The 24,552-nt window shown below is 47.2% G+C and overlaps 1 protein-coding gene across 1 annotated transcript in view; it reads right to left on the reverse strand.

The window, feature by feature from the left end:
- Positions 1–379: 379 nt before the first annotated feature.
- MTOR (mechanistic target of rapamycin kinase) overlaps positions 380–24,552 on the reverse strand; it is a 127,373-nt gene continuing 103,200 nt past the window's right edge. Inside the window, exons 37-58 of the mRNA XM_055419556.2 lie at positions 22,890–23,005; positions 21,876–21,993; positions 18,140–18,382; positions 17,385–17,485; positions 16,601–16,697; positions 16,020–16,118; positions 15,603–15,725; positions 15,217–15,399; positions 14,674–14,808; positions 14,279–14,453; positions 12,873–13,008; positions 12,136–12,283; positions 11,410–11,532; positions 10,001–10,083; positions 8,867–8,939; positions 8,336–8,410; positions 7,818–7,953; positions 7,128–7,193; positions 4,720–4,800; positions 4,365–4,445; positions 2,000–2,105; positions 380–1,329 (exon numbers count right to left, since the gene is read on the reverse strand). Coding sequence (XP_055275531.1) covers positions 1,314–1,329; positions 2,000–2,105; positions 4,365–4,445; positions 4,720–4,800; positions 7,128–7,193; positions 7,818–7,953; positions 8,336–8,410; positions 8,867–8,939; positions 10,001–10,083; positions 11,410–11,532; positions 12,136–12,283; positions 12,873–13,008; positions 14,279–14,453; positions 14,674–14,808; positions 15,217–15,399; positions 15,603–15,725; positions 16,020–16,118; positions 16,601–16,697; positions 17,385–17,485; positions 18,140–18,382; positions 21,876–21,993; positions 22,890–23,005 — 2,514 coding nt within the window. The 3' untranslated portion in view covers positions 380–1,313. The remainder of the gene's footprint in view (positions 1,330–1,999; positions 2,106–4,364; positions 4,446–4,719; positions 4,801–7,127; positions 7,194–7,817; positions 7,954–8,335; positions 8,411–8,866; positions 8,940–10,000; positions 10,084–11,409; positions 11,533–12,135; positions 12,284–12,872; positions 13,009–14,278; positions 14,454–14,673; positions 14,809–15,216; positions 15,400–15,602; positions 15,726–16,019; positions 16,119–16,600; positions 16,698–17,384; positions 17,486–18,139; positions 18,383–21,875; positions 21,994–22,889; positions 23,006–24,552) is intronic.

Here is a 24,552-nt window from a genome sequence, read left to right on the forward strand (position 1 = left end):
CATGGTTCAGGTTCACACGTGCCCTTCCTGCACGGTATTGTGCTTTCACACCTCTTTTCTGATGAGGACGTCCTCACTTGCTTCATTTGACAGACTCCCACTCCCATTTAAGACCCCCGGCAAGTGTCCCCTTTCTATGAGGCTCCCAGTGGAACCAGTGGCCCCTACCCAAGGCTATCGCAGCTCTCTCTTCTTACCAGGTGGCCATGTTGCTCCTAAAAGACGTGGCTCTGTCTTGTCTGGCCTGGGAACACCCCGAGGACAGGGATCACAGCACACAGAACCCTATCTTGCCTAGTCCCAGTACTCAGTGAATGTTGAAGGAATAACTGTTTCTTTCATGAACTGACTAATATACAGGAATAAATAGCCACTCATATTCATGTTTTTAAAATTCTGATGTCGTTTATTGGCACAAAAATTATTCAGATACAACATGGTGTCTAGACATGGCTACACTTTATACTTTGTGCATTTATTTCTTTTGCTCCTACTTCCCAACATGTACTAGACCTTCCCTCTCTGTGTCAGCACCTCCGTGACAGCATTTCCGTATTCCAAGGCCTTGCTCCAAATGGAGGGCATTCAGACCTCACTGAAGACATCCCAGAACCAGGCCGGGTAGGCCAGTGTGGGCCTCCTACTGCACTGTGATCCCCTCTGTGCACCTGCCCAGCCGAGGCTGCCCGGCGATCTGAACAGACTCTCCTCTGAGTGGCTCGGGTCTTGGCTTGAAGTGTATATGTCGCAGCGTGGCAGGTGAGGCAGAAGACCAACCTTTCCCACCCATTTTGGCCCATCTTGCAAGGGTTGTTGCTGAGTCCACGGACCAGTGAGGTAATGAGATGGGCAAAGGTGATGAAGTCAGCTTCTCTGCGTCTTTACAATCCAGAGTCCTAATCTGTGTCCTCCATGACCTGAGGCTTCGTGACTGCGCTGAGTTTGCTGTGTCCATGTTGAGAGGAACGACTAGGCCATTCTCCTGTCAGCAAACACTTCTGAGTTCTTTTGTGAGTTAAGTCAAAACCCGTATTTCTAAAGTTATAGATCTTCTGTTCCCCAAAATCAAGGGCTTGATTTCTGTAGTATTACTGTGTTAATTGTCCTGGGAACCAAATCAAGCCTTGTGTTTCCGACAATATATTCTTTAACAGCAGCTAGAAAGTTGGTTCAAACCAACTTATAATATACAGTAGTTCTTTTCATTTACATTTCAGAGCTGAACTTTCTGACCATGGTTTCAGTTTAGTGGAAGCAGATACCAAAGTACAAAAGCCTCAAGAGAAGTGCTGTGGGCACGTCTGTGCCTCCAGTTACCAGAAAGGACACCTAACGAGACAAGGAGAAAAGGAATATTTTAATAATCTGCGCTTCTTCAAAGCTTTATGCAGATATACTGAGAATGGAAACAGCAAGGTCTGCACACCCCTGGGACCCTCCCTGAGGTCTCCCGCAGCTAATTGTGCAGGACAGGCGTTATCGTTTCCAGCCCAGGCCAGACGCCTGCTGTGGTCCCGCAAGGACGCCTCTCTGTCACCGTCTCTCTCTAGTTTCTACCTTCAAGCATGCCTCAGGCGATTAATCAAAAGAGACCCCAGAGTGGTCCTTGAGGTTACAATCGTGGATGATAAATCTGTCTTCTCATCTCCTTCTGTCACCCCTCTGGCTTCTTCTCCTTTGCCCTTCCTGTATTTCTGAATTGACAGCAAAACCCCAAAAAGAACACCCCCACTCCTCAAATAAGGGGGCCTCACCTATTCATCTAAGTCAATTTAACATGTCATTTTAATTCACTTTGGTGTTTGCCTTCCAAATACACATCCATATGTCTCCATTTCCCCCTTTTTGGAACAATGAGCACACCCAGTAAGTATAAACTTTTGAAGAGATTTGAGACACAATTTCCCTGTATGGATACTCCCCCCCCATCTTTTTTTGCAATTCTGGCTTTGGGGCAGAGGGTAGGGGCCTGATTGCTTATTTGAACAGAGGTGCTCACCAGCCAATGTAGCACTGGCAGAGGTTTTCATGGGATGTCGCTTGTTTGATGAGCAGCTCGACTTGTGTTGGGACATCCAGGGTTTCGTCATGAGAGAAGTCCCGACCTAGGACATGAGGAACAAAAGTGTCCAGTGTGCACCAGGTACCAACCACCCAGCTCCAAAGTCCCCTAGTCAGGCTCAACTGTCCACACAGCCTGAATCAGTTCCCCCTTGTACATTAATATAAATGCTATATAATACTTGGATTTTTAAATTCACCTCCATGTGACCCATAAACACCTAATATATACTAATAAACACTAATACATACTCGGCTCTCGGTTTACAGAAGGTAAAATCCTACAGTGGGCAGAGTACAGGAGTGGCGAAGATCTCCATAATCACCCGTGAGTTGTGCAAGTGGCCAAGGAGCCTCTTTCAATCCTACCAGCTTCTCCTTCTAGCCCCTTGTCCTGCAGGGCTGCCTGCTTTCATCACACATTCATAGTCTCCCGCCTTACATGGCCACTCAGCACTGCCTGGCCAGCTCCTCTGGCTATACGCCCTTCCATCTCCACCATGAAGTTCTCTCCTCTCCTTGAGCGTCCACACCTCTCCTCTGGCTCCTCACTCTCGGCAGGTGCCTTCATCTCCTCCTCTAGAGCCAACTGACTCACTAAGGGCAGAGTTCAGAGCCCTGAATATGTTGGGCAATGTTCGAGGTGCCAGCTTTGTTCAACATGAGCTCCCCCTTCTTCCTTTCCATCACCCCAGATAGCAGGCCCTCCACCCATTTAAGGCCAAGATCACTTGCACTGTGATCTACCACCTCCTCTTTGTCAGGAGCCTGACAGTACCGACCATCCTGCCTCTCACTCACGTCTGCAAACCCTCCCCTTCACGTGCTCACTTTCTGTAAACACTTTCCTCCTCCTGTTGAAGGAAACAGAGCCGCTCATCCAGCTTCTCCCTCTTCAGCGATGTCCTCTCTCCTCCCTGCGCAGCCACACTTTCTGAGAGCTTTGAAACTTGTCTCCGTTCCTTCTCTCTCTCACTTTGCATTCTCTTCCACTGCTTTATTCTGGCTGCCAGGCTCATCAGAGCTCTCAGAAGGCCACCAGAGACCCAGAACCACCCTTGATCCCTCCCCACCCCTCATAGCCCATCATCCGTCCTTTGCTTTTTCCTTCTAAACAGCTCTTGACTCCATCTCCACTGCTACCCTTGTCTAATCAACTGTCCACCTGGCATCGACTGTGGCAGCCGCTTCCTCCCCTCCAGCTCCTGCTCCCCCCAGTCAGAGCTGGCAGGATCTCATAATGTAAACCTGCCCAGCTCCCCGCTACCCCCTTAAAATCTTCAGTGGTTTCTCACTGCCCACAAGATACAGGGTGAAAACAGAAGGCCCTGCATGGTCTGGCCCTGGCCCTCTCAGAGTCTGAACACTTTGTATCGTGCTCCTCTCACCCTTCTTGGGGGCAGTTTGGTCTGCCAGGCTTTCTGACCTTTTTTTCTTGCTATCCTCCCTCCTACCACAGAGTCTTTGCACATGCTGTTTCCTTTACCTGGAAGAATCTGCCCTAATTAACTCCTCTAGCAAATTTTGGCTCCTAGGTAGTTTATTGAGGGAAGCTTTTCTGGAACTCTTGGACTTAAGTTCCAGTTACTGTCATCACAGCCCTAGTCTCTCTTCCACTTGTAACAGTATTCCTCTTTAGAGTCTAAGTCCCATGAAAGCAGGGAAATGCCTGTTTTTAACCGACACTGTTTCTTCAACATCTGGCACTTGCCGGTGCTCAATGAATCAATATGCCTTGACGACAGAGCTTATGTGCTGGGCCTCCCACGTCCCAGTTCATCCTCACCGCCTTCTGAGTGAGGTGTTCTTGTCACTTTCTGGCCAGAGGAAGAGACCCAGGTCCGTGGGGTCCCAGCAGTGGTGCTGGGCCTTTGGCCTCTCTGCCTCCTACCCCCACATCACACCATATGGTCAACATGACATGTCTCTTATTCAAAAGTACACGGTGTTCCCATCCAGGCTCTTCACTCCGTAACAGCTACCCAAGCACAGGTGGGCAGTGAGCCAAGTGGTCAGATTTACTCTAATATTCAGCCATGATGATTAATTTTCTTGAATTTGGCTGACTTTGGACTCAACAGAACTTTACTGTTACACTTTACTGTTAAAACAAGATTAACAACATTACTTGAAGTTCACTGGTCATTAGAGAATCAGAGAGGATCCTTCACTGATGGCCTCAGAGACACTCCAGTTAGCAGCACAGGGTCACAGTTTAGGCACCAATACCACTGGAAACCGGGCTGAACACCCACTCAAGGAGATTTTATGTTCCTTTTAAGTAAACACATATACACACTCACCAGTGAGCTTATCTCGAACCCTGTTAATAATTTGAATAGCTTTCTTATTTAGGGCCTCTGGTTTCACCAAACCATCTCCAACTGCAATAAACAAAAGCAGCAATAATAGTAAGATTGGATCATCATGACAGGTTCAATGCACACCCCTGTTTTTCTCAAATATTCACTTTTGTAAGTGTGGAGCAATTCTTCCTCTTTGTCTATCTTTGTCCTCAGAATATAATGAGAAATTCATGGGACCTTTGCTGCTCAAAGGCAGTTCTGTTGCTTCCTATTACTGACCCTCCTCCTGGTGTTCACAGCTGCTCTTTTCTTAATGAGCTTTCTGATGCAATTCCTCAGAGGCTGGACTTACTGAAAGAATGAATAGATTCTGGCACTGTGGTCCCTGTTTTCTTATGGGCTGGTTCCCCAAGTTCCACACCATCCAAAATTTCTAGGAGGAAAAACAATCAGCAGAAAATTCAAACACCAAGAAGCCATTGTTCCAAGGTATTAGCTTTAATTCTTCACATATGATCTCCCTTCTAACACCTGCCCCACCTGTCTCAGAGGAGAAAGGAAATAGGAAGTGTTATGCTCTTTATGAATTTAACACTTTTTAGGGAGTTCCTGGGTTGTCTAGAGGTTAGGACTCAGCGCTTTCATTGCTGTGGCTTGGGTTCAATCCCTGGTCAGGGAACTGAGATCCCACAACCTGCACGGCACAACTTCACCACCCCCTCAAAGAAAGGTTTGAAATCTGAATGAATTTGCAAACACACAGCATTATTAAAATGTTCTGACGTACAGAATAGGCTCAAGGGTCAAAGATCTGGCCACAAAATTTGGTTGGTTGGACCCAAACTGGTCATAACATAAAGAAAACTAGCTTTCAAAGGATCACACGTATGACTGAAATGTTATTCCTTGGAGGAATTTATACATCAACTCTGGGGAGAAGTCCACAGGGTTTAGGCTCACCCTCTGCTGACTGTGGCCTTCAGGAGAGGCATCTATAATCAGAACCCTGAAGCTATTTACACACTGCCCTGGGACACAACAGGTCTTCAAAACGAAGCTAGTGATGATAATACTTTAATTAATGAGTCCTTGGAACTTCACTTCTGAGGCACATACACGCAGCCAGGTTTAGCACCACTGATGCCACCAGAAGAAGCTGTCCTAACTCCCCTCGGTATATCACAGGCGGCACATGGGAGTCACCCAATAATGTATTAACAAGGCAGACCCTGAGAGTTATACCAGTAAGTGTCACATAATCTGGGTGAGACCAGTCATCCGCACGAGACCCCCAGTCACTGTGGGTGATTCACGGATTCACAAGTCCTATCATGGTGTCCAGGGTAGAGTCCAAGCTATTCTGGATGACACGGATCCAGGAGGCCTATTTCCTGGCAAGAACACTCTCTTCCTTTCTACCCATCCAGATTCCACTCATCCAGTAAGGCTCAGCTTCAATTCTACCAGCCCACGGGCTCCCTTAACCCTCGCAGTTCAGAGTGATACCTCCTTTCTAAGGCCTACCACCCCGGGTTCCCAACCAAACCACACGGTACCTGCCTACACAGTGTAGTGTGCTGCTCTATTATTCCATACACACTCTGGGATTCTGTGCTTCCTCAGAGCATTCTCAGTATGTCACATTGTTTTCATACCTCTGAATACCATTTGGCCTAGTTGGTAACCAGTTGCAAATGTTCCATAAGTATTTGGAGAGAATATTTAACTGTTTTACATCCCAATGGTATTTCTAAAATATGACTGTGTAGGATTTTGTTGAATGTGGGGGTCAAAGGGTTGGGTTAGGGGTAAGGGGCAAAGGGGAAGGGTAAACAAGTCAAACAAACAGCTTGACTCTAAGACGTCTGAGAGCAGGGAATACACGGAGCCCGTTCTGGCTCTCAGAGGGGCATTATCTTCTTGTAACCCTGCTTTGCGAACCACATTCCCGGGAACAGTGTTTCCTGTGGCTTCCTAGCTGCGCAGGCAGCAGTGTATGTATATTTCCACTGCTTCCACCTTCCCATTTCTGAGCTATTCCCAAAGCTTTAGAATTAAGGTAACATAGTCGGAGAAGGCAATGGCAAGCCACTCCAGTACTCTTGCCTACAAAATCCCATGGATGGAGGAGCCTGGTAGGCTGCAGTCCGTGGGGTTGCTAAGGGTCGGACACGACTGAGTGACTTCACTTTCACTTTTCACTTTTACACATTGGAGAAGGAAATGGCAAGCCACTCCAGTGTTCTTGCCTGGAGAATCCCAGGGACGGGGCAGCCTGATGGGCTGCTGTCTATGGGGTCACACAGAGTCGGACACGACTGAAGTGACTTAGCAGCAGCAGCAGCAGCAGCAGCTAGTAATTATCCCAGACACCATTAAAGGGCATGCTAAAGACTGGCTAATATTCAGACATACTTAAAAAAAAATGGACTCTGCTGGGTCTTAGTTGCAGCACATGGAATCTCTGATCTTAATTGTGGCATGTGGAATCTAATTCCTGGACCAGGGATCAAACCCAGGCCCCCTACATTGGGAGTCTTACCCACTGGACCACCAGGGAAGTCCAATTCAGACATACTTTTAATTGATTGTGTTTTATCAAAATTTCTGAGCTTTAGGTACCCACTTCTTCCTGAGAGTCATTAAATAAAAAATACATTAGATGCTTATTACTTAAGTCATGCCTTCTAAAGGTAGTGACAAGGCTTGCCCTATTCTAGAAATACCCTGGACAAAAAGAGGACAGTCTGCAGCACTCACCTACTGACTGGCCAGCAGAGTAGGAATCTGTCCTCGTCCGTGATCGTTTGTTACCTTTGGTATTTGCTAGGGAAAGAAAGAAAAGGAGGGTTAAAAAGTGCTTCAAACTTTGATTTGAAAAAAACTTGCCTGATACACTTTCCCTTAATCATGAAAATATAATTTTCCCAAAAGCCATAACTAAGATAAAACCAAAAACGGGTGGATGTTCACAAGGCATCTGATCCTGAGGGGCATTTTATATGGCTGAGTGGGATTCAGACAATGTAAACTGGATAACAAGTGACTGTGTGACAACTGCAGTGGAGGAGACGCCTCTGATCAGTAAACACCTTCTGAGGAGGTTGGAATAAAGAGTAGACTAAGACACTGTTGAGACAGCACAACTGTTTACAAATCCTGTAAAAATTCCATCTGCTGTTTAACATGAAACCTAACAAAAGTCACTAGAGTACTTATTTATTCTGAAAAATGCTTTAATCAAGATCTAAACTGATGACCAGAGTTTTCTTAGTTAATAAAAGTACTTCAAATTGATTTCCAGACACCACAGCTGCCTTGTGCAAGTGTGGTGTGGCAGCTGAGTACTGGGTCTTGGGCTCTGTGTGTGAAGCGGGGCAGGACTGTGAACTGGCCATGCCCACTGTGGGAGGGGGTGAGCCCAGCACCCGGGCTCTTGATGAGACTCACTGTCCATCAGCCTCCAGTTCAGCAGGGGGTCATAGACGAAGGCTTCTAGCACGGCCATGACGCTGTCCTTGTGCTCCCGGAGCACCTCCATCACGGTGTGGCATGTGATCCTGTAGTTGCCATCAAGGCCCGTGACCTGCAGACGGGCCAGAGCCACTCACCATGGAAGTCACCATGCTGGTCCTGGAAGGCCTTACCACCCAGCATCACCTCAGAGGGTGTGTCACCCCACTCAGAGAGATGACATGGCCATCACTGAGGGGCCAGGCTGGGAATGCCTCAGAGCAAAGGGTCAGGAATGTCATTCATATGAAACAATGTCTGGCATAAAGGTTGGGTAAGACTTTTAAAGACTGATCATTTCTAACAGGATGGAAAATACCAGGAGGATACGACTACAGCATAAGCTGGGCATTTGGGGAGCTGGAGATCTAACAAGGAAGGAAGTCTGTCCTTGGAGAGGGGCTAGAATTGTACTGGTCCCACTTCAAAGCAGCTTGTTACCAACATCCACTCACCTCCATAGCATTTGTCAGCATTCTCGTTAGTCTAAATGGAATCTTCTCTGGGAATTTCTCTCTGGTCATAGCAACCTAAGGGTAATAAAAGGAAAACCCAGGTCCACTGGTTAGACTGCCTTTCTCAGCTGGAGCCAGGTGCAGGTAGGTGGCTTTCCTTTGCATCACCAGCACCAATTTCAATTAGAGCACAGAAAGGAAGCAGTGTGAGTCTAGTTTAGTGATGGGACTTATCGCTGTAATTTAAGACAGCTAAAATTTTTAAAATGAAAAAAGAGAAGGTGGGGGAGTTGGGAGGGAGACAGAGAAAAAGATAAGTGTGTATCACGCCCAGGCCTTCAACCAGCATCTCCTTTTCTGAGTCCTGTAACAGCAAGAATTAAACAGCACGTACTTCATCTGTTAGACTGATGTTCTATCACCTTGAGAGAAGAGTCAGGGATAAGAATACAGCATTTGGGCTTTTAAATTTGCCTAAATGGTTGGATCGGGGTAGAAGATGGTCTTCTGGGTTCTGGAACATATGCTCACCTCAAAGCAGTCCCCAAAGTCAATGTGCAGGATCTTTCCACTCAGCCGGTCCAGCATCAGGTTGGATGGGTGTCTGAGAAACAGAAGAGAGAACAGCTTGGATGAACAAATCCCCAAGTCTGTGAGACTCTAGGCCAGGGGTTGGTAAACGACAGCACTCAGGCCAAAGCTAGCACTCCACCCCAACTTTGGCAACTAATTTTTACTGAAACACAATCATGCTCATTTGTTCATGTATTGTTTTGGGCTGCTTTTGTGCTGCAGCAGCAGAGATGAGTACTTGTGATGGAGACTGTAAGGCCAGCGAAGCCTAAGGTATTTACTATATGGCCCTTTCCAGAAAAAGTTTGCTGACCCCTGCTCTAGGGCGCAAATGAGAATTGATCTGTGTAAATCAAAAGTTGCCCCATGATACCAAGACAGTTTGTTTTCCCAAGATCTCTGGTCACAGGATAAATGGTCACAGGTTTCTGGCAGTGCTGGCATCTCAGAGTGACAAGGCTCTTCGAGATGGGCTCTCATCTCCCTGAGTCCCTGAGCCCCTCCAGGCAGGAGCACCTGGGTATTCTGGACAGGTGCTCTACTAAGTTTTTTAAAAACAGGAATTTATTACTTTTGGGATTAAATTTTTTCACTCTCAAATAACTGCATGAGAATGATCCCAGAAGAAAAACTGTAGACATCAGAATATTATCATTGTTTAAAATTTCTGAACATTCCTAAATGACTTGCAGTCAGTACATTTGGATGAAATTTAATATGTAGAAATATCGGAGGGATCTACTTAGGCTGGTTTCAATTATAGAAATAGGATTGTCTTAGCATAGTGATGATTGATAAATGTTTATTGAATCAATAAAATCAACTGGATTTCATATGGTTTTTAATACGTTAAACCAACCAATGGAGAAAGTACCCCTGAACTATGGTTTTTCTTCTCTTTAGTTTGACGTGTTGTTTTGATGGCATGGACAATAACAGGGGACTAAGGTTGATGCTGCAAAAAAAAAACAGCTAAAGTACAAAATACAAATATATACCAAACAGTCATAAAGCTCACTGGAAAACAAAATGAAATCATTCAAGAAAAATATATAATGGAGAAAGAAGATTCAAAGAAACAAATTCACTCACCTATCGCCCAGGCCCAAAATATACCCAACCATAGACATGACCGCTAAAGAGCGGGTATAATTGGTTCTTCGATCAAACCACACCTAGAACACAGGAGCACATGTGAACCGAGGCTCTGAAAACTAACTGGTTTTCAATACAATTATAGCCTAATTAGTTGATTGCTTACAGTCTAACAATAACCAGTTAGAATGTTTAAGGGAACAAAAATCATTCATAATTACAAAATTAATAAACTCTGCTCAGAATAAACTTAATTGGAAATGTGTAGAACTTAGATGACTAAGCAAATTAAACTTTGCTTAGAAATATAGAGACTAGAGTAAATGAAAATATCCATTTAAGGATATCCACTTAAGATTGAAAAGATGTAATATCTTTCCAGATTATTTAATACATTTAATGTAATTTCAATAAAAGTTCTTTGGCACTTTCTTGGGAATCTTGACAAAATGATCCTAAAATTTACCTAGAAAAAAATTACATGTAAATAACTAGTGAGAAAAGACTTGTATTAACAGTGGGATACTTGAGGATCAATAGGCAGAAAGATCAACGATACAGAAATTCTAGAAAGAAATTTAAGGGCATATAAGAATTTAGTATATAATAAAAGTTGACTCTGTTACAGGATGGATTATTTGGTAACACTGTGTGTGTGGTAAGTCACTCCAGTAGTGTCTGACTCTTTGCGACCCCATGGACTATAGCCTGCCAGTCTCCTCTGTTTATGGGGTTCTTCAGGCAAGAATACTAGAGAGGGTTGCCATGCCCTCCTCTAGGGGATCTTTCCGACACAGGGCTCGAATACATGTCTCTTACATCTCCTGTATTGGCAGGCAGGTTCTTTACCACTAGCACCACCTGGGAAGCCCCTGGTAATACTGTCATGTTGGTTAATCACCTAAAAAAAATAATATCTATACCCTAACTTTAAATTCCAATTTGGGTTGAGGATTTAAATGTAAAAACAAATCTTATAATTAGTACAAGAAAATCTTGTGGTGGAGAGAGCCTTTCTAAATATAAAGCCAAAGAAACTTTAAAGAAAGGATTAAAAAATCTATTAACTTCTAACATTTAAAAATGTACATCAGAACCAAACCAAATAAAAACTTCAAACCTAGAAACATACTATTAACGAAATTGAAAAACCAGATAAATAGAAAATTAGTAACACATATGAAAAAGATTTAACAGCCTTAATAAAAATACTACTGTAAGCAATGGCTGAAACATGAAACTAACTACAGCTACACTGCATGGCTCAGCCATTCGGTTTCTGCTCTAAAAGACTACACATCACCTACAGCTAATCGTTACATGACACGTCCACAAGGTGCACAGGAGCAAACAAGCAAACAAGCCTTCCTGACGAGAGGGGAGGTTGAGGGGTAGGGGCGCCATACCTCAGAGCTGGGGCTCTTCAGCCACAGCAGTTTGGCCAGGTCGTCCCCAGCTGTGTTGTTGACGGCGTGCTCAAACACCTCGACCTTCTGCATCAGAGTTAGGTGGTCATAGTCCGGAGCCATCTGCACCAAGACACAAGTGCTGTGAAAGAGGTCCCCGAGATGAGCAACTCACATCCGGGAAGAAATAAGGCTCTGAGACCAGGCAGAGATGTGTTCTGATTTCACCACTGCTACCAAAAGGAGAAGGGGAATAAGGAGAAGCAGTGGCCACTCTAACCTGAGGACCACAGGAGGGGCCAGGGCACAAGGGGTAAGCCTCGGTACCAGCTTCAGTGTGAACGAGGGCACTGGGAGGTTCATAAACTCTCTCACTTTTCTCCCTCACACACCTACTCAACACTGCTTCTTTGCTTCTCCATTCAGCCAGTCAGCGCTCTGTATACCGTGTTAGGATCAGCAGATGTATGTTGCCTGATGAGTAACACTGTCCAGTCTCATGAACGGTGATGAAAACCTAATTGCTGGGCTTTAGGATCCTTGTTTCTTAGAGAAGGTTATCTGCTTGAAGACTCATACCATTAATCCTTTGTCAATAGCTAATTCCCTTGAATAGATTTTTCAGTGATGGAACAAGGAAAACAGCTCTGTACCAATTCCTGAACTGATTTGAGAGCTTCGCCCTCAAGACACTAAAGGGTTGGGTCTGGCAGCCTCATCACATACCCGCAGCATGATGCGATGCTCGATGTTGAGAAGGATCTTCTTTTTCTCCCTGTAGTCGCGGATGAGGGCGTGCAGTGTGTCACAGTGGGGGACCCAGCCGATGAGGCCCGAGTTGGTTGATAATGGAATGACGGCGTATCTCTGGATGCTAAAGCCCACAGGAAAGCAGGGTCAATGAAGAGAAAACAGAGCAGACCCTTGAGCCTCTAGTGGCACATGCAAACTGGTTTTAATGAGCCTGTCCACACAAGGCTATTGTGGGGCGTGTGATGAGGGATGTGGTGTGAAGCATAAAGATAAAAACACAATCGGGGTTGATGGTATAAAGGTCTTTCCAACCTGCCTAACAAACCCACTGCTTTGGGGAAACAATCCCATGATGACTTCTAAGCCTAAAATGACCCCTCAACTTAATATCCAAGTTCTTAACAGAAAGAGGAGTGAGAGAAGCCTGAGGACAGGAAGGGCTTGTTTGGGCTGTCATTTCATTTGGATAGAACACATCAAATTTGTGGAATCTCCCATCTGAAGGCCATGAAATGTTCCTTTCTGAGTCCTCTGAAGGACTTCCCCTGAGAACACTCTAAAACCAATGGAGAGTCTTTCTCTTTGACATTTTGGCTACCGATGACCTCCTGCCATTTACTTGGCAAAGGTAAGTGACGACCCAGAAGAGAAGTCAGAAATAACTAGGTTTCTCTAGTTATCCAGGGCCGTCTCTGTGGCATCCTGAATACCTGAGGTTCTTCCGAAGAGATGTTGGGTCGTTAGCCAGAAGGGTGTTGACCAGGCCAAAGAGCTGCATCACCCGCTCGTCCTGCCGCAGGTCCTCGTGGCCCTTCAGGAGGAAGACGAACTCGTGCCCGTTGCTGCCTGTGGGGAGCGAAGCGGGGAGCAGTCAGCGAGGATCAGAGGGCGTCCATCCTGGTGGCTGGGCACCACCGCTGCATTCGCAGGTCGGCAGACACATACCATACCCAGTCACACTGTCCTGACAAACAGAAGAAATGCACCCTAGAATGGGTGAAAAGAATGGCCTTCTTTTTGATGGTCCCCCAGTGAGATGTTCGAATCAACAGTAAGTAAAGCTTTTTAAAAAGCTCTGTTCTTCAAGTGCCAGGAATGAGTCTGTACAGAGATGGTCACTCTACATGTCACCTCCCCAACCCACTCTCTGTTCTGCTCTGACCTTAGAAGCCTGACTCCTAGACAACACATCCCCTGGGCTCCCTGGTGTGCTTGGCCAATGGGGGCACTGGCAGGAGGTTAGAGGGTGGAAGAGGGAGAGGTCGGGGTACCTGCCCCTGACAACTGGCCAGGTTCTGGTTCTACAAGTAGCTCCCTCCCTTGGTCTGGGCCACAGCGTCAGGGCGTGTCCTCTCTTTTCAGGTTACAGCCCGTGCCGGGCTCCGTGCCCTCTAGGTCTGAGGGGTGGGGGTGAATAATTATATACTTCATACTGCTGGCCCTCTTAACTCAGCCATGCCTCTGAAAACAGTCCTTTGTTAAAGTCTCTTTAGTTAGAAGCTGCTGAAAGCTGACCAACACGCATGTTAGTATTAGAAGAGACCAGCCTACAGAGAGACAACCACCCAGGGACCAGCATTCGCCACTGCTGGTTAATAATCAGTTTAAGAAACATGAGTACTGTTAAAGGTGCGAGAGCTCTGAGTACCAGCAGAACACTCAGGCCTTCAAAACCGCCCTCCCGGTAGCACACCACACTGTCAGAACTACTGCTTCACTAAGTTCACTTTACAAAGCATCCCCGCAAAGAGAGGGTGTGAAGTATAAAGAAGGACACTCCAGCCCAGGTGGCCCTCCTCGATGTGGCCTGTCACCTGCTGTGCTGCATCCGCAGCCTCCTCCTTCCTCACCGACTCCCTGACCGGTCCCCTGCCAACCGTGCTGTAGGCCTGCACGGTTCCCTTCCACCTGCACTGGGGTGGGGCTGATAGGCCTCACCTAAGGAAGCACAACAGTAGGAATCAACTAGAAGTCCCAGCGAGGATGTCCTCCACTCGACTCTCAATACATGGGAGAAAGGTTAGCAGTGTGGATAGCACGCAGTCACGTCAGGAGGGGAGGTGTCCCCTGGGCTGGGAGTGAGACTCCAGTACCAAAAGTGCATGAGGGGCCTTACCCATAAGCGTCAGCTTCCGCGGCCTCTGCTTGGATGTGATGACTTGCAGAGATGGCGCGATGGACTGAATGCGAATGATGGGCTGGTTGGGGTCGTAAGTTCCCGGCACAGCCAGTTCCAGATCCCGGCACATCAGAAGTTTGGGGGAGACGTATTGCAGCTCTAAGGATGTGAGCTGTGAATAGTTACCACAGGGTTTAGCTTTCTGCCTCTCGGGAGGAACTGAAATGCCGTTTATGTATTTTGCAATGGATTGCTAGTAGCCATGCCTTGTCCCAAAGTCCGCAGGTGGAAGTGGAGCCAGGTGCTGGGGACTCAGTGTCAAAATGTTCACAGGCAGTGGGACAGAAAGGACTATAATGACTGGTAACCCTGCTAGAACCATGAGATCCTACCTGAGGCAGCTGCTTGGAAATTCGTCTGAATACATGGTAGTAGAGGTCCCAGGCTTGGGTGAGGTCCTTGACGTTCCCTGATTTCATGTACTTCCTGCACCATTCCTGGGCCTCCATTAAATCTCGACCATATGCCTGAGAGGGGAAGCAAGAGAATGCGCAAGGTGTCACTTGTGTTGACTAAGCCCAACTCTGAATCCCCAGCAGGCAGTAGAACTGCTCGGGAGGGTACGCTGGCTGGACGGCACTGGCCGGGTTGATCAGCAGCTTTCCAGTCCTGGAGCCCCACCCTCAGGATGGCTTCTCAGGTAAAGTGAGGTTGGAAGAGAGACGAGATGGCCTTGTGAGGTACCTCGTGGTTTTCTAGTTAAAGTTTTGGAAGGGTTCTTGTAACTTCATGACAATTCTATTTTTGGTGTTTTATATCCTGTGACCTCCCTCCATCAGAATACATTTCATTCAAGTCAGCAGAAAGGTTAGAGAGAAAGGAGTCTGCTAAGGACTTTGGGGTCCCGTCAGTTCACGTCTTTTTTTATCCCATACCTGGTTAAAGGATGTTTCCTTCAGTGTCTGGGGTCCCCGCTCCATCATGGCATGCAGGGGCTCCAGCACCTCGAACATGCCTTTCACGTTCCTCTCCCCAAAGTACAAGCGAGATGCCTCTTCCAGGCCTTCATGCCACATCTCGTGCCAGAGGATGGCCACTCGGATCAGCTCCTCACTCACCTGCATCAGAAAGGGGAAGGAAGGATGTGCTCAGGGTGAGCTAAGCTCAGAAAGGCCCGTCTCAGAGAAACAGGAGGAACTCCTTCTGGCAGAGGGAGTACATGGCCCTGCCCTAAGGAAGATTCCTCATTTGAGACCTCTGCTTGGTGGCTCGAGTGTCTCATTTGAGACCTCTGCTCGGTGGCTCGAGTCCGCGGACTTACCATCATAGCCTGCTGCACCAGGGTGTTGCTGTGTTCGCACATGTTCTTCAGGATTTTGTTGGCTGCGTTGTGTCGGGCTGTGGTGGTGGACTTAGAGGCCACTGTCAGCGGATAGATGAGGGCCTGAAGCAAGCACAGAAGGAGCGTTTGCAAACGTGTAAAAGGAGGATGACAAGAGTATGGTGCTGACACTCATCCAAGTCTACCAGGCAGGGGCTGTGTGGCCTTGGGTGGAATTTTTTCTTTCCCAGAAGACCCTGGGTCCCTGAGCCTGCCAGCTGGGCAGATCCTCCTGGGTGCAGGACAGGACTCTTGGCTCCCAGGGGCATTTGTGTCCCTAGAGCAGTTTTAGGAAAGGTTGATGGCCAAATCAAAGGTCAGTGGTTAGACAGAAAACTGCCCGGGGTCTCCACACACCTGGGGGTGGTACCGACCGATGTCTGTGAGAAGCTGGTGGATAAGACGTCCCACCAGGGGCCTCGGCGTATCAATTCTTGCAATGAGCTGAGGTATAACCTGATATTCAGAAAGACACAGTATGCAGCCTATGCGATGTGAAAACAACTCCAGTTATTCTTCCAAGCCATCAACAGCTCTTGCAACTGGTTTGATAGATACCGTTAAGCATGGAAATGGTTCATTCTCTTCAGTTCTCTAAAGGAACTGAAGAAAATATGGAGTCTTGACCTTGGGGTTGAGCGCTACTTCCTTACCACTGTATAGTGCATGCTTCCTTGCTCCTCTCAACACTGCATGATTCCAAGAGAGATGAGGAGCAAGACTTGACCTATCCTCATCTGTAACCCAGTGCTCTCATCTGTGACCCACTAACCTCACCTGTGATCCAGTGTCCCCACCTGTAACCTAGTGCCCTCACCTGAAATCCACCCGTCCCCACCTGTAACTCAGTGCCCTTACCTATAACCCAATGCCCTCACCTCTAACCTAGTGTCCTTACCTGTAACCCAGTGCTCTCACCTATAACCCAGTGTCCTCACCTGTAACCAAGTGTCAATCTGGATTGCTTTCACCCCTTCCACTAAGGCTTCATTTACATCAGGCCAGTGACCATAATCAAACCATAAGGTGAGGACTCTGGAAAAGAAAAAGGAAAGTCATAGAAAATTTAATTTGCCAGGTTTTGCCTGTTTTCTCATTTTTAAGACTCTTTAAAAGAGAAGTACTGGCGGGGTCCCAGATCAGTGACTCTCCAGTGTGCTTGGTCTCGGGAGCACTTGGGAGTGGCGGATGGTGGTGATGGTTGGCAGTGCCTGACTGGACACAGGAAGACCATCCCCAGGGAATGACTATTTCACTCCAGACAACACAGAGGGATCACCATGGCACCAGTTCATACATCTAAGAGATGAGTCCATGGATAAGCTTTGCATGTGTAGGAAGAGTTGCCTCTAACACAGCAGCAACTAGGAAACCTGGCACTTAGCCTGAAAACCCCCAGACGCAGGACGGCTGGACACTGACAGCCTCTGGACTGACCAGCTTGTACTATTTGTTTGGGCCTCTCAGAGTCACCTCTGAAAGCTGAAGGGATTCTAGCAATACTCTGAGAAAGAGCTGGGCTTCTTCTTCCTACATAACAGGTTACACACCAGAGCCCTCAGGCACTGCTCTTTCCTCTTAGCATATTTCACCACACAAGTTAGGCCCCGTCAGCTGCGACTCTGGGATGTACTCATGGGGGTGGGGAGGGAAAGAGGACTTTATGGTTGACTCCTGTGACCTGCCCTCGACATGGCCCACCAGGACTTCCCTTCCTGATACCTGAGTGTGTCCTGGAGGTTGTTGCCTCGTGACAAGGAGATGGAACGGAAGAAGCCCTGGACAGCAGGGACAGTGTACATCAAGAGGGTTTTGGACAAATCCTGTTGGAATACATGTATGTTAGTGACACTCCCACCTCAGCTTTCTCATCTGTAAAATGGGCAGAACAGCCCACTAAACAGCACATCTCCAAGAGTGGTTATGAGGATTCAATCAGTAAATGCACAAAAAGCCTTTAGATTGGCACCTGACGTGTAGCAAGCACCCAGTAACTACAATGGTGCCCTAACGTTAGTATCTTGGGCTAACAGTGGCTTCCTGGACAGGGTGGCAGAGGAGTGGGGCCAAGGCCCTGAACATGCTGATCTCTGGGCTTATCAGCTGCCCCAGAGCTTGAACTGACTGCCCCAGGGGAAGTGGAAGGGGAGAGAAAAAAAGAGTAGATTCTGCTGGGCTCTGTGCTCAAAGTGGGCCCGCAGATGTGCAGGCCAGCCCCACACAGGTGCCGGGCATTAGGAGAATGAGCTCAGCCACGTGGGAGACGTGACAGGACCTCATTCTTCAGCATGGAGGCTACGTCAGGTCCCCAAGCACAAATGCACATACAGAAGTACTGTCTAAACAGTGCTGGATGGCAAGCCATGCCTTCTGGCTTCCTCCAGGGCTGCGAGCGGAGCCTCAGGCTCCCGAAGGGTGCTCAGGGCCCCAGCCTCAGGGCGCCTGTGCCGGCCGGCCCTTGCAAGCGGGGCGAGTACCTCGGTGGCCTTCCTCTGCGGGGGAGACGGCGCGGGGCTGTGCTCGGCGCTCTCGGCCTCGCTCTCGCTGTTGCTGCCCTCGGTGCTGGTGGCCGTGGCCGTGGCCGTGGTGGCAGCGGCAGCCGCGTTAGTGATGCTGGCCCCGCTGGCATGTCGCAGCTTCTTCTTCTCGTCGCGGGCTTGGTTCTGATGTTTGTAGTGGAGCACAGCCTCAAAGTTCATCACTGCCCACGCGTGCCAGGCCTGCGGGCAGGGTGAGAGGACAGACACAGGGGCTGTGACAAGAGCTGGGGCAGGAGGCTCGGGTATCAAGGGCCTTGAGGGGTGTGAGGCCACAGCTGAGGCTAAGCAAGGGCTTCCCTTTCTTCTCAGCTGTCAGTAAAGCGAATCCTCACTTCACTTCAGTGGGACACTTGGGAATGGGGCGTTTCACTAAGTCCAATGTGATTCATTCATTCTGTGGTGCATCTGTTGTATTGGGGACTTCGGTGGGTGATGTAGGATGGGGGGCATGTAAAGAGGAGCACGCCATGGGCCTTGACTCAGGACCTCTTCATCTAGAGAAGAGGTCGCTCAAAGACCTGCAAATAGGCAGAATGGGACAGGGGCAACAAGAGAGAGACAACGGGAACGCCAGGTGCAGGGCTGGGAAGGCTTCATGGAGGAGGGATTTGGGGCAGGTCTTGAGCCCCGCTAGATGGGTGAGGAGGGAATAGGAAGGCACAGCAAGGATGTCCTGTAAGAACAGGGACGAAGATGCAGGTGGGCAAGCAGCGTGGTTCATAGAAAATAGACATGTGCCTGAAGCTTAGGACACACACAGGAGGGCAGGGAATTCCCAACAGAGCTTTTAAGAGGGGTTAAGGGGCTTCCCTGAAGGTCCGGTGGTTAAGAATCTGCTTGCCAAGGCAGGGGACACGGGTTCGATCCCTGATCCGGGAAAATTCCACATGCTGCAACTAAACCTGTGCACCACAAATCCTGGGCCAGCACTCTACAGCCAGGGATGTGCAGCTACTGAAGCCGGTGCACCACAGGGCCCGTGCTCCGCAACAAGAGAAGCCACTGCAGTGAGAAGCCCGTGCACCACAACTAGAGAGTGGCCCCCACTTGCTGCAATTAGAGAAAAACAAAAATGACCTAGCACAGCCAAAAACAAATAAGTACAGTTTTTTTTTTTTAAAAAAAAAGATAGGTTAAGGGAATTCCCTGGTGGTCCAGTGATTAGGACTGGGTGCTTTCACTGCTAGGGCCTGGGTTCAGTCCCTGGTCAGGGAACTAAGATCCTACAAAGTGTGGCTCTGCCAAAAAAAAAACAACAAAAAACAGGGGATGCGTTAAAAGCTGGATTTGAAACATTCCTTTGGCAGCAGATACAAAACAGATTACCGAGCAGAGCAGAAGTTCAGAGAGGGAAGGGGGAGGTCGTAACCAGGCAGAGGACAGTGGGAAAGGGGGCACACTAAGAGCACAGGCCAGCCACGGAGGGTGGCTCGCTCAGTGTGTGGCCCTCACACCTGGCTGAGGGCCTGTCAGAGCTCAATGACTGCCAACCAGAGAAGCCTTTGGTGCTAACTACTCACACCTCTGAGGGTGTGAGCTGTAGTAATGCTTTGAGATAGCATTGCCTGGTGCACAGGGCATGAGGAAGAGTTTGATTTTGGATCTTGTAAATTTGCGGTGATAGCAAGACATTAAATAATCCACTCATAGTTGGAACTTTCTGGATAACTGGTACATTTCTATGAATCCCTTGCTAAAAACCTTGCTTTAACACAGAAGTGTCCATTTCCCCAGCTGAGCAGAGTAGATGAATCACAATCAACTTCTACTTGATGAATAAGAATCCTACAATGACCCAGGCTCAGCTTTCCCATACCTTCGTTTAATCCACAAATACCTGTATGTGTACAGTGAGCTGGGGCATCACAGCAAACAAGACAGAAAGAGTCCTGCAGGCAGGTGGGACTAACATGCACCACTGACGGGAGATTACAGCACAGACTCAACAGGCCCAGACCAAAGTCAGTGTTTTTTTTCCTTTGATTTGTTTCTTTCAGAAAAGTTGAATGAAGGAAAGTAACCTGGTTAGGACACAGTTCTAATTAGTAAGGCTCAAGCTGGTCAAAGGTTCACTGGACATATTCTTCCAGTCTTGGACTGAAGCTGTCCGAGAGAGAATAATTACTGCTGCTTTCATGAAATGGGCATTTTTCAGATCATGTTTAAAGCATGGCAAGAATTTTACTGTAGATGTTTCTGGGGCCTTCAGATGCAGGTTTTGACCCCAGAGGGATTCATTCCCAGAGTATCAGCAGGTTAAAGAGACACCAGAAAGGAGTGGATGACATCTGCCTCACAGGCAGTCTAACCAAGAGGCCCCCCCAGGAAAGACATTAAAAAAACATGAGAAACCATGCTCTCACCAGAGGTGTGTACTTCCAAGACTTATTCTTCTACCAGTCAAGCTTTTATACATTTTCTAGTTTTCTTTATCTTCTTGAAAAATTTCCTATGATATAACAGGATGTTACTCAGAGCTTTCCAACAGAAACAGAAAGTTCAGTTCTTAGATGAGAAGCAGGCAGGGATGGAAATCATAAAGAAGCTGGGAAGGAACAGATGACCCAAGGGAAGATAAAGTTCCAGAGACTACAAGGGAAGATAAAGTTCCAGAGACTAACTGTGTGTCCAGATGGTCTAGGAAAACAAGCTGCTAAGAGTCTGTAAGACTGGAGAGGGTATGAAGAAAAGGGAACCTTTTGTGCTGCTGGTGGGAATGTAAACTGATAGAACCACTATGGAGAATAGTATGGAGGTTCCTTAAAAAACTTAACAGAACTACCATAAGAACTACCACAGGACCCAGTAATCCCACGACTGGGCATACACCCTGAGAAAATCATAATTCAGAAAGAGGTATGTACCCCAGTGTTCACTGTAGCAATATTTATAACAGCCAAGACATGGAAACAATCTAAATGCCCATCGACAGATGAATGGATAAAGAGGATGTGACACATATACACAACAGAATATTACTCAGCTATAAAAAGGAATAGCATTGGGTCATATGTAAACATGTGCATGGACCCAGAGTCTGTCACACAGAGTGAAGTAAGTCAAAAACCACACTGCATGTTAACACATAGATGTAGAATCTAGAAAAATGGTACAGATGAACCTATTTGCAAGGCAGGAAGAAAGATGTAGAGAGTGGTCATGTGGGCCCAGGGGGTTAGGGAAGGGTGGGACGAATTGGGAAATTAGGATTGACATAACATATACTAACTACCGTGTGTAAAACAGATAGCTAGCAGGCAGGGAGCTCAGCTCAGTGCTCTGGGATGACCTATAAGGGGAAGGGGTGAGAGGAGGTCCAACAGGAAGGGGATATGTGTACACACATAGCTGATTCACTTCAGTGTACACAGAAACTAACACACCACTGTAAAGCAACTATATTTCCATTAAAAAAAGAATAAAAAGATGACAGCATCTCCACAGCCATGCACACATTCATGGTGTAATAAATATTTTTCAAGTGAAAGAATCTCTCAATCTTTCTGTATCAGTTAGACCTCTGACTGACTAGCTCTTGGCACTCAAAGAATCAAACTCATGGTACCAGACCAGGCCACCGAGGCTCTGCGGTGAAGCACGAGCACCCTTGGGCGTACTGGCCGGCGTCTGGAGGCAGCGGCGGGAAGCCAGGCTCACTCCTGTCTCCGGTTACCTTGTACCAGCTGCGGTCGTGCTCCGTGGCAGCGCTGTAGTACTGCAGGACTTTGGGGATCGTGCTCTCGTTGATGCCCTGTAGGTTCAGCTGCCACTCCCCAAGTTTCAGGAAACATCTGAAAGCAGAGAAACAAACCCTGTGTTGCTCCCTCCTCAGAAGAGCCATGCTGAGGAGGACGACGTCCTGGGAGCACAATGGTCTTCCTACGGTTGACTCCCAATTTACGGAGGCAACACAACTGAACCACCTGGATTCTCAGCCACCTGGAGGAAAACGGACAGGTTCTGGGCACCAATTTTTTAAGGAATGGTCTCTTCTTGCTCTCTTTCAATGCTAACATAAACCAGGTAACTGGCACACTGAAGTCTGAATGGACCTGGCTTCCCCAAACTCATTTTGGTGGGTGGCAGCTGCTGCAATTTTTCTTATTGATTGCTTTATGGCTTCTCCCTTATTTTCTGGCCGTGCCATGCTACATGCAGGGATCTTAGTTCCTTGACCAGGAATGGAACCCAAGGTCCCTGCAGTGGAAGCATGGAGTCTTGATCACCGGATTGCCAGCAACGTCCTCCTTCATTCTTTGTAAAATGAAATTAACAGCTAATGTTCACTGATTGCTACTCTGTTCCAGGTACTGCTCCAAGTGCTTGATGTTTTCTTTCCACACTATCCTGTTCCACCTTAGGGAAAAGGAACTCTTACTATCCCCTTTATAGATAATAAGGAAACTGAGGCACAGAGAGGTTAAGTAACTTATCTAAAGTCACACATCAAACCAGCAGCATTTGAAAGCTAGGAGTCTTAACTCTGAAGCTGGACACCAGGAGAACAGCACATGGGTGCTCTTGGGCTATTGGATCCTGGGAAAATAAGTGGCAGAGACTGTGGAGCACTGGAAAAGGTGACAGAGATGCACGCTACTGGCTGCTCTGGGAGCTTTGAACACCATGGGGCAGAGGCTGCTGACAGGGCAGGGCTGGGGTGTGACAGGCCTGGCCGTAGGGTGCTCACCGGGCCATGAGCTTGTGCAGCTCCTGCTTGTGTTGCTGGTCCTCGGTGGCGATGGCATGCTGGGCTTGCTGCTGCATGGTCTGAACAAAGTGCTGCATGTGCTGGAAGGCGTCAATCTGTAGTAGGACAAAGGCACAGAGAGTCACTTTGCATCTGGCCCAACACCAAGGGAAAGGAACTGCCGTTCACCCTCTCCCAAAGAACATCCTAGAGCATGGGGTAGGACAGGGGGTCAGGGCATGATGCTGAGACATGGCTGAACTTGTCAAGAGGATTCATATTTTTCCAACTCAAGGAGTAACTCTCCTTGGCCAACTGCAATTAATAGTTTAACAAGCCTTAGAAAAGCTACTTGCCCAGCTTCCCCAAATAATCCATATGAAGTAATCGGAAACCACTGCTTAATTCACTATCAATATATTGCCCTGGGGGAAATCAGACTTCTTGGGAGTTGTTTCAGGCTAGTGAACCCTTAGTATTTGTTTAAGACACTGTATACCTTGGATACTAGCACAGGAAAAATTACAGTGTAAAAAATCTAATAGATCCGGGGACAAACCACAATGGAAAATATAAGAAACAGTGTGCCTGATGTGTATACACACAAGTCTAAATCACTGCCATATAGCAGAAATTACACAACCTTGTAAATTAACTATATTTCAATAAAATACATTAAAAAGATCTGCTAGAACCCTCAGTACCCAAATAAGAACACAGAGATGGGGTGAGGCCCCTCATACATCCAAGTGGAATGGGAAGACACTAGCCAAGCATTTAGTTGAACAGGCTGGCTAAGAAGCAAAGACTTCTGAGGATCCTCAATCAATTCCATCTCTTCACATGATTTTATACAAAGTGAGCAGGAGGCATCTGGGTTAGTAACAGATAGTGGAACTAGCGAAGAGTAGAGCCAGAGTCAGAGGTTGGGAGTCAGTTACAAGCCACTTGCATAAACCTGCCATGTCCACATGCACCAGCATCATGATAAATGGAGTCCAAACTCTTCAAAGGGCTTCAAGGAGGAAGACAGAACACACAGACATGAGAAGCACAAATGGGAAAAGCAGTGGATTCCAATCCACCGACAGAGAGGGGAAATGGCATGGGACAGAAAACGAAACAGAGTATGTGTTCTTTGCTACAGAAAAGGAGAGAAAAACCCAACACTTCAAATAAATAAGGTCAAAACGATCTCCTTATAAATTATATAAGGTTTCCTTTCTTTCTTTTTTAAAAGTGGAAACATATTAGTAATGATAGGTCTGAAGGAAAATGAAATTCCCTTGCTTGGGGGCCAGAACTAACCTCAGATACTTTTAATATATAAGGAATTAAGTAATTAATTGGCATCAAGAGACAGAGGGCTTCACCCAGAGGAAGAATGACGTGTCAACGATTTACTAGGGAACTAATCCACACATGAGGACAGTGCAGACACACACATGTTCTCACACTTAACAAGACATCTGTCTCCTTCACATCTGCTTTTAGTTTCATTCCTCACCACTGGCTTTGAAAAATGAACTATATTAGCCTCCCACACCTGGGAAGTGGTAAGTATTCTTTTAGTTTTTCTTCTATGGAAACTATACTGACTAGACTTAAATCTGATTAGGAAGAGAAAAGAGAATTAACCTCTCATGACAAAGGTGGAGGATAA

Source organism: Moschus berezovskii, chromosome 17, assembly GCF_049115385.1.
Source record: "Moschus berezovskii isolate FMDL1 chromosome 17, NW_MosBer_1.0, whole genome shotgun sequence".
Classification (NCBI taxonomy): Eukaryota; Metazoa; Chordata; class Mammalia; order Artiodactyla; family Moschidae; genus Moschus; species Moschus berezovskii.